Source organism: Astyanax mexicanus, chromosome 1, assembly GCF_023375975.1.
Source record: "Astyanax mexicanus isolate ESR-SI-001 chromosome 1, AstMex3_surface, whole genome shotgun sequence".
Lineage (NCBI taxonomy): Eukaryota > Metazoa > Chordata > Actinopteri > Characiformes > Acestrorhamphidae > Astyanax > Astyanax mexicanus.
The window spans coordinates 2,363,393-2,387,288 of NC_064408.1; the positions used below are offsets into that span (position 1 = coordinate 2,363,393).

Consider the following 23,896-nt stretch of genomic DNA (forward strand, 5'->3'; position numbering starts at 1 on the left):
GAGAGAGACAGAGAGAGAGGGATATGGGCGAGAGAGCAGTATAAGAGAGTGAGAGAGAGAGGGGATATGGGCGAGAGAGCAGTATAAGAGAGTGAGAGAGAGAGAGAGGGGATATGGGCGAGAGAAGTATAAGATTATGAGAGAGAAAGAGAGAGAGAGAGAGAGAGAGAGAGAGGGGGATATGTGCGAGAGAAGTATAAGAGAATGAGAGAGAGAGAGAGAGAGACAGAGAGAGAGGGGGATATGGGCGAGAGAGCAGTATAAGAGAATGAGAGAGAGAGAGAGAGAGAGAGAGAGAGAGATATGGGCGAGAGAGCAGCATAAGCTGTAGTGTAACCTGATCTGCAGAGCTGAGATGAAGGGATAAAGAACGAGTGAAAGAAGAGACACAGGGAGGAAGAGAGAGTGGGTGGAGCGGGACTGCAGGGGTGTGTGTGTGTGTGTGTCTGTGTGAGTGAACAGAGCCTGAGGTTTTTCCGTTCATGCTTTTGTATTTTAAGCCGTATTAATTTTCCTGTATTAGTAATGAATCTCACAGCAGAATAATAGGGACTTTTATTATGTAAATCCAGTTTAACCACATTTTCCACAGTAAAAGTCTCATTTTCACAATTTCCTTATATGGAAATGATCTGTGTTTTTCAGAAAGCAGAACCGACTGAAGGATCCAGAACTGAACGATAAAAACGGCCAGTACCTAATGGGCCAAGGTACACACACACACACACACACACACACACACACACACACACACTTGTGCAATCACAATTACACACTATGCACATATCCAGCCACCCACACACTGTACACTGTGTTTGGTATGTCCTTCAGGCCTAAATGTAATGTAGTATGTTCTCTCTCTCTCTCTTTCTCTCTCTCTGTGTCTCTCTCTCTCTCTCTCTGTGTCTCTTTCTCTCTCTCTCTCTCTCTCTCTCAGGAGTGAAGGTCTATATCGATCCGTTTACCTATGAGGACCCGAACGAGGCCGTGAGAGAGTTCGCCAAAGAGATTGACGTCTCCTGTGTGAAGATTGAGGAGGTTATAGGAGCAGGTGTGTTTCTGTAACCCAACACACCCAACCAAACACCATCCAAACCCAACACACCCAACCGAACACCATCCAAACCCAACACACCCAACCAAACACCATCCAAACCCAACACACCCAACCAAACACCATCCAAACCCAACACACCCAACCAAACACCATCCAAACCAAACACACCCAAGCAAACACCAATACAGCTCACCAAATATGATCCAAACCCAACACACCCAACCAAACACCATCCAAACCAAACACACCCAACCAAACAACAACAAATCCCACCAATCAACATTTGCACACTGCCACAAAAAACAATATGCTGTCACCAAACACTAGCAGAACCCAACATAACCAATCACTACGAAAGCCAACAATCCCCAGCACCAGCTAACAGTACCAAAACCCAACTTCACCATCAAACACCACTTAATCCAACATCTAGCATCACACAACCCAACACTCTTTACCCAGCATTACCATAACGCAACACCTCAAAAACCCAACACTCTCCCACTAGCATCACCAACACCCAACACCCATAAAACCCAACTCTCTTCACCCAGCATTACTAAAACCTAACACCACTAATTCCAAACACTCTCCATCCAGCATCACCAAAACCCAACACCATAAAACCCAACACTCTCTTCCCAACATCACCAAAACCCAACACCACAAAAAAACAACTCTCTTCACCCAGCATTATCAAAACCCAACACCCCTTAAACCCAACACTCTCCTCCCAAAATCACCGAAACCCAACACCACCAAAACCCAACACTTTCCACCCAGCATCACCAAAACCCAACATCATAAAACCCAAGTCTCTTCACCCAGCACCACCAAAACCCAACTGTCTTAACCCAGCACCACCAAAACCCAACTGTCTTAACCCAGCACCACCAAAACCCAACACACTCCACTCAGCATCACCAAAATCCAACACCACAAAAACCAGTCTCCTCTCAAAACCACCAAAACCCAACACCATAAAACCCAAGTCTTTTCACACAGCATCACCAAAACCCAACCCCACACTTTCTCAGTGTTGTGATTGAGTGAGAGTGATTGTTATGTGAAGGTTCTCCTCCTATTGCAGTAGATGTTTGGTGTGTGTGTGTGTGTGTGTGTGTGTGTGTGTGTGTGTGTGTGTGTGTGTGTGTGTGTGTGTGGGGGAGCTGAGTGTTTGGTACTGCATCAGCTCCGGCGCTCCGGCGGAGAGTGTAGCAGGGTGTGGGCAGTGTTGTGTTGCCATGGCGATGACTGGAGTAAGATTGGATTACCATCTACTGTGATCCTCCCTGCTGTGCAATTAACCTGGGGCTACACACACACACACACACACACACGCCGCACACACACACACACATGCACCACACACACACGCACCGCACACACACACACTCACATTCCTTCTCTGGCTTCTCCTGTTCTGTGGGTGTTAATCACCTGTGGTGGGTGTTTATAATCCGGGTCCCGACACTCACGTTATAAACTGCATAAAAATGTGCGCTGATGAAGGAATGTGTATATGGTGTGTGTGTGTGTGTGGTTTTAGACTGTTGGGATTTCACAGTATACTTAAAAATGTTGGCCAATTTGGGCATGCCCACTACCCAGCACCAATACCCAACACACTGCTACACTGAACTATAAAATCCCACCAAACTCTGCAAAAAACAAACACCAAGACAACCCGATGCCCTGCCACCCAACACTAAATAAACCCAACACGCTACTACTAAACCCCTCAAAACCCCACTAATCTCAACACACTGCCACCAAACACCACCAAAATCCAAGAAACTACACTAGAAATCACCCAAACCCAACACGTTGCAACCAAATAGCACCAAAACCCAATAAAATCAACAAAAGATTAACCAAAAAAAAAAGGGCTTCTAAAAAGCACTTTCACCAAACATCAACCCAACATAATGTGTGTGAATGTATTTACAGTATTTGATTAATTTTCCAGTTGTATATTAATTGTATTAATTGTAATATATTTTTGCTTCTCTTCTTTTCCTCTAGGTGAATTTGGTGAAGTGTGCCGCGGCCGGTTGCGGGTGCCGGGTAAGAAGGAGAACTACGTGGCCATAAAGACACTGAAGGGCGGGTACACCGATAAACAGAGGCGGGACTTCCTTTCTGAGGCGTCAATCATGGGTCAGTTCCAACACCCCAACATCATCCACCTGGAGGGCATCATCACCGCCAGCTGCCCCGTCATGATCATCACCGAGTTCATGGAGAACGGAGCTCTGGACTCCTTCCTCAGGGTACGACCAGCGCATTAAAGCCATAGTTCAGTAAACGATCCACCAGTCCACCAGTAAACAATCCACCAGTCCACCAGTAAACAATCCACCAGTCCACCAGTAAACAATCCACCAGTCCACCAGTAAACAATCCACCAGTAAACAATCCACCAGTAAACAATCCACCAGTAAACAATCCACCAGTCCACCAGTAAACGATCCACCAGTCCACCAGTAAACAATCCACCAGTCTACCAGTACACAATCCACCAGTCCACCAGTAAACATTCCACCAGTCCACCAGTACACAATCCACCAGTCCACCAGTAAACAATCCGCCAGTCCACCAGTAAACAATCCACCAGTAAACGATCCACCAGTCCACCAGTAAACAATCCACCAGTCCACCAGTAAACATTCCACCAGTCCACCAGTACACAGTCCACCAGTAAACGATCCACCAGTCCACCAGTAAACGATCCACCAGTCCACCAGTAAACAATACACCAGTCCACCAGTAAACAATCCACCAGTAAACAATCCACCAGTGCACCAGTATACAATCCACCAGTCCACCAGTACACAATCCACCAGTCCACCAGTAAACATTCCACCAGTACACAATCCACCAGTTCACCAGTAAACAATCCACCAGTTCACCAGTAAACAATCCACCAGTCCACCAGTAAACAATCCACCAGTCCACCAGTACGCAATCCACCAGTCCACCAGTACACATTCCACCAGTCCACCAGTACACAATCCACCAGTCCACCAGTAAACAATCCACCAGTAAACGATCCACCAGTCCACCAGTAAACAATCCACCAGTCCACCAGTAAACAATCCACCAGTGCACCAGTAAACAATCCACCAGTCCACCAGTAAACAATCCACCAGTCCACCAGTAAACAATCCACCAGTCCACCAGTACACAATCCACCAGTCCACCAGTACACAATCCACCAGTCCACCAGTACACAATCCACCAGTCCACCAGTAAACATTCCACCAGTGCACCAGTTTCCCATTTAAACTAAAGGTAGATGATCATCTGGGGGAACTTTCACACCTGCATTGTTTGGTTTGTACCCAAAAAGCAGGAATAAAAAAAAAATCTGCCATGAACCACCAATGTCTATACCCCACCAAAACCCAACATACTACTGCTAAATACCACCACATCCCAACACACTGCCACCAATCACCACCAAAACCCAACATAATGCCAAAAAAAACGTCAAATCGTAAAACACTGTAACCATATCCCGATACACTGCCATGAAATTCCAACACACTGCCACCAAACGTCACCACAACCCAACACACTGCAACCAAACGCCATCAAATGCAACCACAACCCAACACACTGCCAACAAACGCCACAAAATTTCAACACACTGCCACCAAACGTCACCACAACCCAACACACTGCAACCAAACGCCATCAAATGCAACCACAACCCAACACACTGCCAACAAACGCCACAAAATTTCAACACACTGCCACCAAACACCACCCCAACCCAACACACTGCCACCAAATGCCACCACAACCCAACACACTGCCACCAAATGCCACCACAACCCAACACACTGCCACCAAATGCCACCACAACCCAACACACTGCCACCAAATGCCACCACAACCCAACACACTGCCACCAAACGCAACCACATCCCAATACACTGCCACCAAATGCCACCAAATCCCAACAGACTCCACTAATAATCCCAATGACCCAACATATTGCAACCAAAACCCACCAAAACCCAACACACATACAGAATATAGTGAACTATACTCCTCTGTTATTAGTTAGTGTGAGTTTGATTTGGTAATATCTAATATTTAGTGCTGTAATTTTGGGATGAGCTGGCTCTTCTTTCGCTGCATCTGTTTCTTTAATCTTAACATTCTGTGCCTCTGATCGTGTGTGTGTGTGTGTGTGTGTGTGTGTGTGTGTGTGTGTGTGTTTTATATTTTAAGTTATTCTCTGTTCTTTTCCCTTCTGAAAGTCTGTCAATCTGTCGGTCCATCTGTCCTGCTTTAACTGCTTCCTTTTGTTCCTCCTTCTCTTTTTAATTACATATAGAAATAGCATTCATCTCCAATCAAAAATGACCTTTATTTTACAGAGTTAAATAGACCACCTACAACAGCATAGCAACACCTTAGCAACCACTTTTTATACCTTAGCGACTTCCTAGCAACACTATAGCAATGAATACAGATATGATAGCAACAACGTGAAACAACACTTTAGCAACATCATGGCATCCACTTAGCAATGACCTTGGATTCCATAGCAACTGCCTAACATCAAACCTTAGCGACTTTAATACCTTAGCGACTGCATAGCAACATCTTAGCAATTACCACAGACATGATATGAACAGATATGAAAGCAACCACCTAACAACAGCTTAGCAAAACCTTAGCAAACCCTTGTAAAGCTTTAGCAACCACATAGCTTCACCTTGGCTACCACTTTTTATACCTTAGCAACTTACTAGCAACATTTAAGCAATGACCACAGATTTGATAGCAACCACCTATAGCAACAGCTTAGCAAGCACCTGGAATACCGTAGCAACAACTTAGAACAGCACTTTAACAACCCCTTGGAAACAATAGCAAAAAAAGAACATCCACTTAGCAACAACTTGGGATTCCATAGCAACTGCCTACCAACTCCTTAGCAACCATGGTCATTAAACCATAGCATAGCAATTACCCTTTACCCTTTTCAGACAGAAACATTTCAGCAACTCTTATAATATTGTTAATTTTTATTGTTTTTAGCTCAGTTTTCTGAGCCAAATTACCCAAATTCTAAACTTTCTCGTTCTTTTCTCTTTCGCTAATTTTTTTTTTTCCTCTCTGTCTGCAGCTGAACGACGGTCAGTTCACGCCGATCCAGTTGGTGGGGATGCTGCGGGGGATAGCGTCCGGTATGAAGTATCTGTCAGAGATGAGTTACGTGCATCGTGATCTCGCCGCCAGGAACATCCTGGTGAACAGTAACCTGGTGTGCAAAGTGTCAGACTTCGGGCTCTCCAGGTTCCTGCAGGAGAACTCCTCCGACCCCACCTACACCAGCTCCCTGGTGAGAACATCATCATTATCACCTAATGGATCTTAGAATACTCAAAAAAAAAATTTAAACACGGCATTCCTGTGTTATTTGTGCGAATAACACATCAGTGTTTATATACTTTACCCAGTAATTCAGAGCTGAGAAACAAATGGTTAGAATTAGTTTATGGAGGAAAAACACCACCAGCCAAGTACAATTGAGATAGGCAGGTGTATGTTTATAACAGTTCTGTTTACACTAGTTAAAAGTAAAAAAAAAAATCCACCCCGGGGTTTTGTTCCAACTGCCTGGGCGGCTCTGCTGAGGCTCAGCCAACAAAACCCTGGGGTGGATTTTAACTTTCTGGACCTGGACTAACCCCCTCTGTGTGTAAGTAACTATAGGTTTAAATAGGATCTCCGGTGGATTTGGTGTTTTACAGAGACTCTAAGAATAGGTCAGTATCGGCTGAACTGCACTTAGCAGGGCATTATTACACATGTTGTAAAGTAACATATGACATTGCAAAGATATCGTGTTAACGTTTCTAACTGTTGTCCATCTTGTCCTCCTGGTGTTGCAGTGCATTTAGCCAATCAGAGGCGATGTTTTTGCATGTGTGAATATTCATATAATCAATGAAAAAAACAGTTCTAATCCCGGTTTCTCCTCGGTTCTCTCAGGGTGGGAAGATCCCGATCCGCTGGACGGCTCCGGAGGCCATCGCCTTCCGGAAGTTCACCTCCGCCTCCGACGTCTGGAGTTACGGGATCGTCATGTGGGAGGTGATGTCGTTCGGAGAGAGGCCGTACTGGGACATGAGCAACCAGGACGTAAGTGTTTCTGGGGAGTTACATATATAATGTGCGCACAAAATAACTTTAAAATATATTTTATTATTAAACACATTGTCTGGGTTCCAGTAGTAACAGGACTGAGTTCCAGTGGTAACAGGACTGAGTTCCAGTAGTAACAGGACTGAGTTCCAGTAGTAACAGGGCTGAGTTTTAATGGTAACAGGGCTGAGTTTCAGTGGTAAAAGGACTGAGTTCCATTAATAGCAAGACTGAGGTCCAGTAGTAACAGGACTGAGTTTTTAGTAGTAACAGGACTGAGTTCCAGTAGTAACAGGACTAAGTTCCAGTAGTAACAGGACTGAGTTGAAGTAGTAGCAGGTCTGAGTTTCAATAGTAACAGGACTGAGTTCCAGTAGTAACAGGACTGAGTTGCAGTAGTAACAGGACTGAGTTGCAGTAGTAACAGGACTGAGTTGCAGTAGTAACAGGACTGAGTTGCAGTAGTAACAGGACTGAGTTGCAGTAGTATCAGGACTAAGTTCCAGTAGTAACAGGACTTAATTGCAGTAGTATCAGGACTGAGTTCCAGTAGTAACAGGACTGAGTTGCAGTAGTAACAGGACTGAGTTGCAGTAGTAACAGGACTGAGTTCCATTAGTAGCAGGACTGAGTTGCAGTAGTAACAGGACTGAGTTGCAGTAGTAACAGGACTGAGTTGCAGTAGTAACAGGACTGAATTGCAGTAGTAACAGGACTTAATTGCAGTAGTATCAGGACTGAGTTGCAGTAGTAACAGGACTGAGTTGCAGTAGTAACAAGACTGAGGTCCAGTAGTAACAGGACTGAGTTTTTAGTAGTAACAGGACTGAGTTCCAGTAGTAACAGGACTGAGTTCCAGTAGTAACAGGACTGAGTTTAGAGGAAGATACTGTACAGTATATAAACATATTCTACAGGATAATGTGAGAGTGTCTATACATCAGCTGAAACTCTATATAGAAGTTGGGTTATGCAACAGGACAGTGACCCAAAACGAAATCGGCCTTTTTGAATACCAGTTCACGTTTTATGACAAACCTGAAATTCTGTACTAAAATCTTAACATATTTTTTTCATTTTTTAGGTAATAAACGCTATAGAGCAGGACTACCGCCTGCCCCCGCCTCCCGAATGCCCCACCCACCTCCACCAGCTGATGCTGGACTGCTGGCAGAAGGAGCGCACCGCCCGACCGCGCTTCAACAACATCGTCTCCGCCCTCGACAAGCTGATCCGAAACCCCGCCTCCCTCAAAATCACCGCCCAGGACGGAGCCGGGTGAGTCTTCGTACCTACGACATCGTAAAAATTTACGAACAGTGAAGTGCTTAACAGTAACTTAAAAGTGTTAAACCAAAATACTGAGCTTTTAGCTTGTCCTGATGAGTGCCAGTTCCATCATTATAACTTTTTTCTTAAAGTTTGTTTTTATCTTTATTTAGTTGAGTAGTTGTTGCTTCTCATAACCTGGATTCGAACATTACTCAAATATTCACTATTCACTGTATACCTGTAACTCTACCTCTTCACTACTTTACTTTAACTGATGCTCTCAAACACTTTATTAAGAGACAAGAAATTCAAGTAATTAACTCTTGATGAGTTCAGCACAGCTGTTAACTGAAAGCCTGAATTCCAGGGTGACTCTACCTCATAAAACTGACTGAGAAATCCAGCAGAAATTAAAATAGGAGGAGCTACTTAGAATGTAAAATTTTTTTTTTTTACTTTTTTGTCTTCATAGTTTGGTATTAATCTACAATGCAGAACATTTTTAAAGTACACTCTGCTGAATCAGTAATATTGGTGCTTAGAGAATCATATTGTTTTGAATCATTTAAAAAAGAATATTGAACCATTTTTATAATGATTCAGAACCACAGTGATTCTTTACTCAATAATTGAAAACTTGAATTTCAGAGTGAATCAAAGTTTCTTGCTGTTCATGAATCTTTAATAAATGATTCAAGACTTTCCAAACCCTTACAAAATGATTCTAGCCTTCTTTGATTCTTAGAATATTATTTATGAATCTTTATTAAATGATTCAGTGCTTTAATAGTTCCTCAACAAAAAGATTCAATACTTAATGAGTCTTTTGACACAACAAAGGACTTTTTGAATCTTTGGACTTTATGAATCTTTTACCAAATGATTCAAAACTCATTTTCAAGTCTTTATGTATAGATTAAAGTAAGTCCTTACAGAATGATTCAGTTGTTTACAGTTCTTTAAAAAAAGATTCATAACTTTCTGATTCCTTACATAATAAGTTCAGGCTTTATGAATAATAAAACACTGTTTATGAATCTTTGTTAAATGATTCAGTACTTAATATTTCAACAAAATTATTCAATTCTTAATGAGTCTTTTTAGGACTTTTTGAATCATAGGAAATTATTGAAGACTTAATGAATCTCTTACCAAATGATTCACTACCTGACACATATTTACACAGTGATTCAAAGCTCATTTTCAAATCTTTATGAACAGATTCTAGACTTTTCTTACAGAATGATTCAGTAGTTTACAGTTCTTTAAAAAAAGATTCATAACTTTCTGATTCCTGACATAATAGTTTCAGACGTCATGATTAATAAAACACTGTTAAATGATTCTAGCCTTTTTTATTCTTAGTATATTATTTGTGAATCTTTATTAAATGATTCAGTACTTAGTGAGTCTTTAAAAACAATTTAGGATTTTATGAATCTCTTACCAAATGATTCAAAGCTTCAAAGATTCAAAACAGATTCAAGACTTTCCTTACAGAATTAAGTTTTCAGACTTTATGATTCCTTAAAATGATTCAAGATTTTATGCTTTTAATGAATCGATTCAGGACTTTGCACTCAAACAAAATGAATCAAGACTCCTGATGATTCGTTAACAAATGATTCTTTTGACTTAAATCTTGTTTATGAAATAATATAAGTGTTTTATGCACCACTGTGTGTGTGTGTGTGTGTGTGTGTGTGATCTCCTGCTGTGTTGTGTAACAGCCATGTCAGATTCCTCCTCTTGTATCTCCCAGCATGCTCACCTGTCAATCAAACACCTACTGTATTACTTACTGTTGTAGCTTTAGCCCCGCCCCTCCCCCACCCCTCCCGCCAATCACATGTCAGTTAATTCATTAGCCTCTCCCCGGTCCTCTCAGCATGGCCTCTTGTCCATTAGTCCTGCCACCTTTACTCCCAGCATGCCGAGCTGTCACTCACGGCTCCTGTAAACACGCCCCCTGTGGCTCAGTTTAGCCGCCTGTCAATTAAACACTGCGTGGCTCCGCCCCCTTCCCTTGCAGCCGTCCGTCAGTCATGCAGTGATGTGCTGCGTGATTGGCTGAGCTGCCTGGGGGCAGATTAAAGCATTCTCTCTGTTCTTTACCTCATTCAGTTCTGTCTATTACCCCCCCCCCCCCCCAACACATTCTAAACATAGTTCATTTAAAATAGAGTTTCTGAATCAGTTTCTCTGATTTTACTATTTATAGGTTTATGTTTGAGTAAAATGAACATTGTTGTTTTATTCTATAAACTACAGACAACATTTCTCCCAAATTCCAAATAAAAATATTCTCTTTTAGAGCATTTATTTACAGAAAATGAGAAATGACTGAAATAACAAAAAAGATGCAGAGCTTTCAGACCTCAAATAATGAAAAGAAAACAAGTTCATATTCATAAAGTTTTAAGAGTTCAGAAATAATCAATATTTGGTGGAATAACCCTGGTTTTTATTCACAGTTTTTATGCATCTTGGCATCATGTTCTCCTCCACCAGTCTTACACACTGCTTTTGAATAACTTTATGCTGCTTTACTAATCAAGTGCTCTCGTATTTCTTTTTTTATTGGTCAAAAATAAAATATAAGGCAAATATAGATAAAATAAAATTAATTATTTAGTATTTGCTGTAAAATATTCACTATGTATCTACTATGCATTATTTAGTATCTAATATACAGTAAAATACCCTGTATCCACTATGAATTGTCCAGTATCTACTTTAAATGATTGCTGCTTTTATTTCTGCTAAATATTTAAATATTTAATAACTACTGTGAATTATTGAATTACTACTGGGAATTGTTTAGTATCTACTGTAAAATAGTCTGTATCCACTATGAATTATTTCGTATCTACTTATTATAATAATATAGTATAATAACCACTATGAATTGAATTGATATATTGAGTAACTACTATAAATTATTCAGTATCTACTCTTAATTATTGTATCCAGTATCCCCCATGTATTAAGTATCTAATTTAGATTATTTAGTATCCAGTATGAATTGTAACTACAGTGAAGTGTGTCCTGTAGTTACAAAATTAAAGAATTGAAGTATGTATCCAGTATCCCCCACGTGTTTAGAACATACTATAAATTGTTCAGTATCCAGTATGAGTTGTTCTGCAGTAAGGAAGTGTGAACCTGTAAATAGACTTTTATGGATTAATCCTTAGAATTTAAATGGTATGTTTGGTTTTATTGGTTTAATTTGTTGTAAATGTTTTTTTTTTTATATTGATCTAATCTGTATCTGTCTCTCTCTCTGTCTGTCTGTCTGTTAGGCCGTCTCACCCCCTGCTGGACCAGCGCTCGCCCCCCACCCCGGCGTCCTGTAGCTCGGTGGGGGAGTGGCTACGGGCCATAAAGATGGAGCGCTACGAGGAGAGCTTCCTGCAGGCCGGCTACACCTCCATCCAGCTCCTCACCCACCTCAACACAGAGTGAGTACCTACTAATAGACAGTATCCAGTATGAATTGTAACTACAGTGAGACGAGTCCTGTAGATACAAAAGTAGAGAACTTTATCCACTATGTATCCAGTATTCCCCATGTGTTGAGTATCTACTATAGATTGTTCAGTATCCAGTATGAACTGTAACTACATACAGTATACACACACATACTTATATACACACACACCTCCATCCAGCTCCTCACCCACCTTAACACAGAGTACAAATGTGTTGAGTATCTACTAATAGATAGTCCAGTATGAATTGTAACTACAGTGAGACGAGTCCTGTAGATGCGAAAGTAAAGAACTGTATCCACTATGTATCCAGTATCCCCAATGTGTTAAATATCAAATATAGATTGCTCAGTATCCAGTATGAATTGTAACTACAGTGAGACGAGTCCTGTAGATGATAAAGCAAAAAACTGTATCCATTATGTATCCAGTATGTATCTTGTCCCCACAAAGATAGCAAAACCTGTGCACACACATACAGATACCTGTACGCATACTTATATAAACACACACCTCCACCCAGCTCCTCACCCATCTCAACACAGAGTGAGTACTACACGTGTTGAGTATCTACTAATAGATAGTATCCAGTATGAAATGTAACTATGTCTTAAGCATCTACTATAGATTGTTCAGTATCCAGTATGAACTGTAACTACAGTGAAGCGAGTCCTGTAGATGCGAAACTAAAGCACTGTATCCACTATGTATACAGTACGTATCTGGTCCCCACAAAGATAGCAAAACCTGTGCACACACATACTTATATACACACACACCTCCATCCAGCTCCTCACCCACCTTAATACAGAGTGAGTACCACACGTGTTGAGTATCTACTAATAGATAGTATCCAGTATGAAATGTAACTACAGTGAAGCGAGTCCTGTAGATGCGAAACTAAAGAACTGTATCCACTATGTATCCAGTATTCCCATGTCTTAAGCATCTACTATAGATAGTTTAGTATCCAGTATGAACTGTAACTACAGTGAAGCAGGTCTTGTAGATGCGAAACTAGAGCACTGTATCCATTATGTATCCAGTATGTATCTGGTCCCCACAAAGATAGCAAAACCTGTGCACACACATACACATACTTATATACACACACCTCCATCCAGCTCCTCACCCACCTTGACAAAGAGTGAGTACAACACAAGTTGGTTTTGCTATACTTATGAGGACCGTAATTAAAAGTTAACCGTTTTACTTTTAATTTTTGTAAAAAAAAAAAAAAAAAAAAAAAAAACAGTGACTTGTGACATGACATACCACTATGCTCGAGAGGATGTCTGGTCCTCACAAAGATAGCAAAACTGCCACACACACACAAACGCCTGTATCCAGCCTCCTCACCCACCTTTACACAGAGTGAGTTTCACACACACGTGCTTGTTGTGCAATGCTTATGAGGACCGTCCATTCTCACAATAGTAACGTTGTGGGGACCACTAAAATGTCCTCACTTAACTGGCTAAGCTTAGTGTTAGCATCAGGGCTAGGGTAAGTTAAGGTTAGCATTAGCATCATATCTGAGATTAGGCTAATACTAAAACTTCCATCAGGGCTAAGGTTAGGTTAAAACATGGATTAGCATCAAGGCTAAAATTGGCTAGGATTTCAGTCTAGGGCTAAATTGGTGATTATTTTGTTAATCGATAAATTGATTATTAATATGCAGCCCTATTCCAATCATTGCTGAGTGTAGGTTGATATCATGGCTAAGGTTTGGTTAAATCTTGAATTAGCAACTTTAGCATTATTTCAGAAATCTGATTTTGACAAGTTTTAACTTAACAGAAGTTGCTTTTTTACAAAAAATCTCAAAATAAATTAATTAAATTTTTTTTCTCTTTTTTTCAGGGATCTTCTGCGATTGGGCGTCACTCTGGCCGGACATCAGAAGAAGATTCTGTCCAGCATCCAAGCTCTTAGCGTTCAGAACAAAAGTCCCAATAACGTCCTCTACTGACCACATACACACACACTACACAACCACACACTACACACTACACAAACACACACACTTTAAGACTGCTGAAGCTCTTCCTGTGACCTGACCAATCAGGACCTCCCTTTCGCCGCCAGCTTCCAATAAGAAGGGAGATTGTGTGAAAGTGGCCAATCGGAGACTTTTATTTTGTGGTGCTTTAGGAATTACGTAACTTCCTTCGTCTGGACCGAACGATCGGACGAGTGGACGAGGACGGGGACGAGGACGAGACAGTGTGCCAAAAGTTTTCGGACGATTGAAAAGAGACTCGCGAGAGCTAAGCGTCGCAAAAAGGGATTTACCGGGAAAAAAAAAGTTGCCAATATGAGGACCGAACTGTGCGTCACGTTTTCACGAGAGTATTTTTCTAATGGAGTGTGTGATGACCTGGAACAGACTGGGAACCCGTGGAGAACCAGGTTCCGAGGAACGTGGAGGAATGTGAACTTTATACGACGTGGTTTTACGAAAGACGTCAGGAAATGATCTGATTGTAATATGTGATTTTATTTTTTATTTTTTACATCATGTCTGTCTGAGCAAGCAAAGAGTGTGTGTAGAGTGGCTGTATGAATGTGTGTACGAATGCACGTACGACCATTTGTACGAATGCACGTACGACCATTTGTACGAATGCACGTACGACCGTTTGTACGAATGCACGTACGACCGTTTGTACGAATGCACGTACGACCGTTTGTACGAATGCACGTACGACCGTTTGTACGAATGCACGTACGACCATTCGTACGAATGCACGTACGACCGTTTGTACGAATGCACGTACGACCGTTTGTACGAATGCACGTACGACCGTTTGTACGAATGCACGTACGACCGTTTGTACGAAATATTTGTAAAAATACGTCTACAAATGTTTGTGTGAGTGTTTTGTATGGATGCATGTACAAATGTTTGTACGAGTATTTGTACAAATGTGCGTACAAATATTTGTCTAAATGAGTCTACGAATGTTGTGTTTTGTATGAATGCATGTACAAATCTACGTACGAATGTTTTTATGAATGCATGTACAAATACTCATACAAGCATTTGTATGAATGCATCAACAAATGCGCGAACAAATGCTTGTATGAGTATTTTGTACGCATGCATGTACAAATCTACGCACAAATGTTTGTATGAATGCATGTACAAATGCTCATACAACTGTTTGTACAAATACGTGTATGAGTGTTTTGTATGAATGCATCAACAAATGCGTGTACGAGTATTTGTACAAATGTGCGTATGAATGCACATACAAATGTTTGTATAAATGCGTCTACAGATGTTTGTGTTTTTATGAATGCATATACAAATCTACGTGCAAGTATTTGTACAAATACACGTACAAGCATTTGTAAGAATGCATCAACAAATGCACATACATATGCGTGTGAGTGTTTTGTATGAATGCACATACAATCGTTTGTATAAAGGCATGCACGACCATTTGTACAAGCATTTGTACGAATGCATCAACAAATGCACGCACATGTTTGTATGAGTGTTTTGTATGAATGCATGTACAAATCTGTGTTTTACAAATATTTGTACAAATGCTTGTACTAGGGTTTGTACGACTGTTTGTGCAAATGCTTGAATGAGTGCGTGTGAGTGCGTGTGAGTGCGTGTGAGTGCGTGTGAGTGCGTGTGAGTGCGTGTGCGAATGCGTTTACGCAAACTCTGACTGAATGACTGTACCGTGCACCAGCGCTCCGGCGTGAGCGTTAAAAAGAACCACTGTTAAAGTCGCTGTTAACGAGAGGTGGGCGATGTGACCAGAAATATCGTATCACGATTATTAATGTTTTGTTTGTAATAAAAACTGTAATAATCTGAATAAAAGGTTGCGTTACAAAAAAAACGTTGGCAGAAGAAAACTCTTAGATATTATAATATAATAATATTTTCGGTAACATTTTACAATAAGGGTCACAGTTAACAGTAACTTAGCATAGAAATAAACAATTATCTAATTATTAATTGAAACCAATTAAGTCATTATTAAGTATTCCTAATTTTTTGGTAAAATTAGGTAAATTGTTTTAATGATTAATAACTAGTCTTAAGTACTGTTAATTAAAGTACACATATTGTAAAGTGTGAACATATTCAATAAAAAATTAGAAATGCTTCAATTGTTTTTTTTTCTTGGGTTTTCTTTCTTTTCTCATTTTTCTCAATATTTTGGACACAAAAAAACTGTAGTATTTCCAATTAAATAAAAAAAATAATGATAATTCTACTGTAAAAACTCTTTAAAATTCAATTGGCAATTGTTCTTTATATAGTATCAGAATGGACCAATAGAAATGCTTCAAAATGACTTGAAATTAAAAATTGCATTGATTTTCATTTAAGTATATACAGCTCTGGACAAAATGAAAAAATAAAAGTAAGTTTCTCTGATTTTGCTATTTATAGGTTTATGTTTGAGTAAAATGAACATTGTTGTTTTATTCTATAAACTACAGACAACATTTCTCCCAAATTCCAAATAAAAATATTCTCATTTAGAGCATTTATTTACAGAAAAATATATTTTTTTTTTCACTTTTTTTTCATGCATCTTGGCATCATGTTCTCCTCCACCAGTCTTACACACTGCTTTTGGATAACTTTATGCTGCTTTACTCCTGGTGCAAAAATTCATTATATTAAAGTGGTCTCTTTTTTTCCCCCAGAGCTGTATTTATATATAATTCTATACTTTTTTAATTAAAAATACATGGATACATTTCGTAACAATACTGATAAGCTAGCGTTGTATCGCCCGCCTCTCCGTTAAAGCGACTGTGTGTTTGCGTGTCTCCATAACTAGCGTAGCGTCAGCTGGGCCTGTGTAGTATTAGCACTTGTTCACACACTGCCTGTCAACAGTTTGGGGACGTCTAGCTTTGTAAAAAAAAAAATGTTTTTAACATGTTTTAAAAAAATGATCATGTTTTAAAAAATGTATTCTATTCAAATATTAAAGGGCCCGTACCATGGGAAAATCAGTACTCTCGCTCTTGTGTTTATTTTTTAGTTAATATGGTTTTCCCACCTATTCACTATTACCAGTAAGAGAGAGAGACCTACTGTACTCTCTCTCTCTCTCTCTCTCTCTCTCTCAGACTCCGGCTGCTGATGTAGAAACAGCATGACCTACTGTACTCTCTCTCTCTCTCTCTCTCTCTCTCAGACTCCGGCTGCTGATGTAGAAACAGCATGACCTACTGTACTCTCTCTCTCTCTCTCTCTCTCTCTCTCTCTCTCTCTCTCTCTCTCTCAGACTCCGGCTGCTGATGGAGAAGCAGCATGACCTACTGTACTCTCTCTCTCTCTCTCTCTCTCTCTCAGACTCCGGCTGCTGATGCAGCAGATGCAGCATGACCTACTGTACTCTCTCTCTCTCTCTCTCTCTCTCTCTCAGACTCCGGCTGCTGATGGAGAAACAGCATGACCTACTGTACTCTCTCTCTCTCTCTCTCTCTCTCAGACTCTGGCTGCTGATGGAGAAACAGCATGACCTACTGTACTCTCTCTCTCTCTCTCTCTCTCTCTCTCAGACTCCGGCTGCTGATGCAGCAGATGCAGCATGACCTACTGTACTCTCTCTCTTTCTCTCTCTCTCTCTCTCTCTCTCTCTCTCAGACTCTGGCTGCTGATGGAGAAGCAGCAGTATGATCTACTGTACTCTCTCTCTCTCTCTCTCTCTCTCTCTCTCTCTCTCTCTCTCTCTCAGACTCCGGCTGCTGATGGAGAAACAGCATGACCTACTGTACTCTCTCTCTTCACAATAAGTTCTCCTGGTGCCACTGCACATGCACTTATTGTGACATCACAATAAGGAAATTTGCATATAACCACCCTGGCTCCACCCCCTTTCCAGTCAACCCCCTATCATAGCCCCACCCACTAGAATAGTTGAAGAAACTTTTCCATTTCAGTCATTTTAATCTGCTGTTTGAGAACCTCAGACAGTACACAGCAGGATTAGCTAGCAGACTTTGTCTGAGGGAGGCATCTATACCTACTGTTCGTGGCAAGTCAGCAGATGAGGGAATTACATGTAGGAGCTTTCAAATAATGAGTTTAGTGATTCTATCTCAGTTAAGCATAAACTAGCTAAAACTAATATGTGGGAAATGCTCAGTGTAGACATGGGGCGTGGCCAGCAACAGCTTATTTGCATAAAAGTGACAGAGCCCTTAAATGACTTATAGAGAGCTGTTGAGATTTCTTTGTCAAAGTGATCTCTGTGTAAAGTGTTGTATAAAACATAGACCTATTCTAAGTAGTGTAAAAACAGGTACAATAGTGGCTTGCAAAAGTATTCATACCCCTTGAACCTTCCCACATTCTGTCATTCTTCTTTATAAAACAGCTGAAGTATATATTATATATAAGTATCTAATGGTTCTGACCTAAATCATTATAGCTCCACTGTAGCTCTGGCTGTATGTTTAGGGTCATCGTCTTGCTGGAAGATCTCAAGTCTTTTACAGCCTCCAACAGCTTTTCTTCTTCCAGGATTGTTCTGTATTTATTTATCTCCATCCATCTTCCCTCCATCATCAACTCTGACCAGCTTCCTAAATCTGTCCCTGCTGAAGAAAGAAAGCTCATCCCCACAGCATGATGCTGCCGCCACCATGTTTCACAGTACGGTGGGGATCAGGGCGTGTTCAGGATGATGAGCAGTGTTACTTTTCCGCCACACAAAGCACTTTATATTTAGGTCTGATCTGAGCACAGAATCTTCTTCCACATGTTCCAATGCTGTTCTTCTTCCGCTCTTCTATAAAGAGCAGATCTGTGAAGAGCAGGACTTATGATAGTTGTCCTGTGGACCGTAGATTCACCTGATCCACCTGAGCTGTGGATCTCTGCAGCTCCTCCGGCTGTTTCTCTGATCAGAGCTCTCCTTGCTGGATCTGTCAGTTTGGGTGGATGGTTGGTTCACGTCTTGGTTGGTTTGTAGAAACAGTTTTAGTAGAATAACTCTTTCCTTCATTTTTTGGATGATTGATTGGTGGTACAGAGCTGCTTGATATTATTAAAGCTTGGGGGATGTTTTTATAATCTAACCCTGCTTTAAACTTCTCCTCCTCCTCCATTAAGTTAAGACTTCTGAAGGCTGTGAATGAATTTATTAAACTGGATTTTATTGAGGGGTTTCAGAGTAAATGGGGCTGAATACTTTTGCACGTCACACTTTTCAGATTTTTATTTTATAATTTTTTTTTAAAACAATGTATGTTCATTTTACTTTACACTTATGTGCAGCTTTGTGTTGGTTTATTATTTAAAATCTCTATAAAAATACGTGTAAGTTTGTGGTTGTAAGGCATAGCGTTATATATCGTTATATAGCGTAAAAAAATTCATATATATTTATTTTTTATTCTTAACATTTTTGTTTAAATATGGTAAAGCATTCCTAAACTTTAGCAGGGCGACGTGTTTCTGAGACAGGGGTGTTTTATTCAGGCAGAAAAGCTTTAAGAGACATTGTCACTCTACACACACTCTTACACACACTACACACACTTTCACACACACTTCCCGAGCGTCTGACAGGTGATTGACAGGCGGAGAGGCGGATCTGTCTGCTGTTCTTGTAAACGAGGCTCGGTTCTGACTGACCCGGCTCAGACTGAATCACTGAAAATCAGCTGCTGAAGAGATTTAAAGGAGAAGCTCAGCTCAAAATCAACATTGTTGTTTTATTCTATAAACTACAGACATTTCTCCCAAATTCCAAATAAAAATATTCTCATTTAGAGCATTTATTTACAGAAAATGAGAAACGGCTGAAATAACAAAAAAAAAAAAAGATGCAGAGCTTTCAGACCTCAAATAATGCAAAGAAAACAAACAAGTTCATATTCATAAAGTTTTAAGTTCAGAAATAATCAATATTTGGTGGAATAACCCTGGTTTTTAATCACGGTTTTATGCATCTTGGCATCATGTTCTCCTCCACCAGTCTTACACACTGCTTTTGGATAACTTTATGCTGCTTTACTCCTGGTACAAAAATTCAAGCAGTTCAGTTTGGTGGTTTGATGGTTTGTGATCATCCATCTTCCTCTTGATTATATTCCAGAGGTTTTTAATTTGTATATATATATAGTGTGTTTGTGTGTGTATAAAATCAGGACAGCTTGTGAACGTACCAGGCAGACACACTTAAAGGGATTTGAAATGTAGCACAAAAAGAGCAAGAGAGCGAGGGATGAGCGAGGGAGTGACGGAGGAGAGGAGGAAAGCCGTTGGGGTAAATCTTTATTTTTGAAGTATAAACACAGATTATACGGAATTAAAACTCTGTTACATAAAGACAGAAATGTCTATACATCAAAAGAACGAGAAAGAGAGCGGTGTGAAAAACGGGTTAAAATCTGAATACTGTGCCTCTTATTGACATAAGATTTTATACAGATAACAAAATAACACCTCAGCACTGCATCTCCCGTCTCCGTGGTACCCGTGGTACCCGTGGTACCCGTGGTGTCGCTGCAGGCTGGGGGATGATGGGATATCTCAGCAGAGCGTGGTCTCGGTGGTTTCTCCCCCGGTACTCTGGCTGACCTTCACCGGGCTGGAGGAGATGAGAGCTGGGTTTTTGGAAATATGGATTCTATTCCTCCTCCTCTCTCCTTCCTTTCTTTCCTTCTATTCATCTCTCTCTCTCTCTCTCTCTTTCCCCTGAAGACGTCCCTCTATCCCTCTGTCCCTCCAGTCGCTGCTCTAAAAGAACAGAGTGGCTCCTGAGAGTCTCCCAGCCGTCCTTCACTCTACCCTTCTCTCTCTCTTTCTCTCTCTCTCTCTCTCTCTCTCTTTCTTTCATTCTCTCTCACACTCTCTCTCTCTCTTTCTCTCTCACACTCTCTCTCTTTTAGTACAGCAAGTTTTAAAGGCGAAACCAGACTTCCTTCTTTCTGTTTTACTTTTTCTGTGCTCTCTTTTTTTCTTTTCTTCTCTCTCTCTATTTTTTCTCCTCTTCTCTCTCTCACACTCTCTCTTTCTTTCCCTCTGTCTTTACTGTTCCCTTGTTTTCTTCTTTTCCCCTCTCTCTGCTTTTCTGCTCTCTCTCTCTCTCTCTCTCTCTTCTCTATTTTGTTTCTTTCTTTAACTCTTTTTTCTGTTCTCTCTCTCTCTCTGTCTCCTTTCTCATTTGTCATTTTAGATAGTGGGTAGAGTTGTGAATATAGCAAAGTATACCTATATATATCACGGTGGTGGATGGAAACTCCTGTATTGTTTTATATGGATTCAGTGTCACATGACGTCTGTCTCTCTGTCTGTAAATTACGGTTGTGTGTGTGTAAACATATTAATCACTGTCACACACTCCGCTCTCACAGCGCCACACTCTGCCCCACCTCTACACACACCTCAGCTCTACACACACCTCAGCTCTACACACACCTCAGCTCTACACACACACCTCTACACACTCCACTCTCACAGCGCCACACTCAGCCCCACCTCTACACACACCTCAGCTCTACAGACACCTCTACACACTCCGCTCTCACAGCGCCACACTCAGCCCCACCTCTACACACACCTCAGCTCTACAGACACCTCTACACACTCCGCTCTCACAGCGCCACACTCAGCCCCACCTCTACACACACCTCAGCTCTACACACACCTCAGCTCTACACACACCTCAGCTCTACACACACTTCTACACACTCTGCTCTCACAGCTCCACTCTCAGCCCCACCTCTACACACACCTCAGCTCTACACACACCTCTACACACTCCACTCTCACAGCTCCACTCTCAGCCCCACCTCTACACACACTTCTACACACACCTCAGCTCTACACACACCTCAGCTCTACACACACCTCAGCTCTACACACACCTCTACACACACACCTCTACACACACTTCAGCTCTACACACACACCTCTACACACACTTCAGCTCTACACACACACCTCTACACACACACCTCTACACACACACCTCTACACACACTTCAGCTCTACACACACACACCTCTACACACACTTCAGCTCTACACACACACCTCTACACACACACCTCTACACACACTTCAGCTCTACACACACACCTCTACACACACTTCAGCTCTACACACACACCTCTACACACACACCTCTACACACACACCTCTACACACACTTCAGCTCTACACACACACCTCTACACACACATCTACACACTCCGCTCTCACAGCTCCACTCTCAGCCCAGACAAGGTGAAACACACACCGCTGCCATGTTCATCACACACACACACACACACACCTCTACACACACCTCAGCTCTACACACACCTCAGCTCTACACACACACACACACACACACACACACACACACCTCTACACACACCTCAGCTCTACACACACACACACACACCTCTACACACACCTCAGCTCTACACACACACACACACACACACCTCTACACACACCTCAGCTCTACACACACACACACACACACCTCTACACACACCTCAGCTCTACACACACACACACACACACCTCTACACACACCTCAGCTCTACACACACACCTCTACACACACCTCAGCTCTACACACACACACCTCTACACACACCTCAGCTCTACACACACACACACACACCTCTACACACACCTCAGCTCTACACACACACACACCTCTACACACACACCTCTACACACACCTCAGCTCTACACACACACACCTCTACACACACCTCAGCTCTACACACACACACACACACCTCTACACACACCTCAGCTCTACACACACACACACACACACCTCTACACACACCTCAGCTCTACACACACACACCTCTACACACACACCTCTACACACACCTCAGCTCTACACACACACCTCTACACACACACACCTCTACACACACCTCAGCTCTACACACACACACCTCTACACACACCTCAGCTCTACACACACACCTCTACACACACACACCTCTACACACACCTCAGCTCTACACACACACACCTCTACACACACACCTCTACACACACCTCAGCTCTACACACACACCTCTACACACACACACCTCTACACACACACACCTCTACACACACCTCTACACACACCTCAGCTCTACACACACACACACACCTCTACACACACCTCAGCTCTACACACACACACCTCTACACACACCTCTACACACACCTCAGCTCTACACACACACCTCTACACACACACACCTCTACACACACACACCTCTACACACACCTCAGCTCTACACACACACCTCTACACACACACACCTCTACACACACACACCTCTACACACACACACCTCTACACACACCTCAGCTCTACACACACACCTCTACACACACACCTCTACACACACACACCTCTACACACACACCTCTACACACACCTCAGCTCTACACACACACCTCTACACACCCCTCAGCTCTACACACACCTCTACACACCCCTCAGCTCTACACACACACCTCAGCTCTCCCCGTGTGTCTGAATAGCTTTTGAATGCAGGTTTGGGTATAAAGTGGATAGAAGTTCAGACTGTGCTGTTTTACACTGTTATAATACGTTGCTGTCGTAACAAAGGGAAAAGTACACCTTGCACAGCTTGAAATACAACACAAAAGTCATGTATTATTTCTGTTAGTGTGTATCTGAGTGAGCGTTTCTGCACACGGTTGACGCTGCAGTGTGTGTGTGTGTGTGTGTGGGTGATGCTGTGCAGGAAGACTCTGGGTGGGTGAAATGTTTGGTAAATTGTGTGGTTTATTTTTACCTCTGTGAGTTATGAGCAGTTTGAGGCTTGTCTGGTGTGTGTCAGGGGACGGGTAGGTGTCTGAGGATGTGTGTGTGTGTGTGTGTGTGTGTGTTGGTGGGTGGGTGCATGCTTGTTTTGCTACAATAAGAAGG

At 41.7% G+C, this 23,896-nt stretch overlaps 1 protein-coding gene across 2 annotated transcripts in view; it reads left to right on the forward strand.

Moving 5' to 3' along the window:
• ephb4a (eph receptor B4a) overlaps positions 1 to 16,992 on the forward strand; it is a 74,432-nt gene extending 57,440 nt beyond the window's left edge. For both annotated transcript variants that reach the window (XM_049465212.1, XM_049465213.1), the window contains exons 10-17: positions 646 to 710; positions 938 to 1,051; positions 3,083 to 3,330; positions 6,204 to 6,419; positions 7,073 to 7,222; positions 8,310 to 8,503; positions 11,803 to 11,961; positions 13,858 to 16,992. In XM_049465212.1, the coding sequence (XP_049321169.1) occupies positions 646 to 710; positions 938 to 1,051; positions 3,083 to 3,330; positions 6,204 to 6,419; positions 7,073 to 7,222; positions 8,310 to 8,503; positions 11,803 to 11,961; positions 13,858 to 13,966 (1,255 nt within the window). In that variant the 3' untranslated portion in view covers positions 13,967 to 16,992. The remainder of the gene's footprint in view (positions 1 to 645; positions 711 to 937; positions 1,052 to 3,082; positions 3,331 to 6,203; positions 6,420 to 7,072; positions 7,223 to 8,309; positions 8,504 to 11,802; positions 11,962 to 13,857) is intronic.
• Positions 16,993 to 23,896: the final 6,904 nt, after the last annotated feature.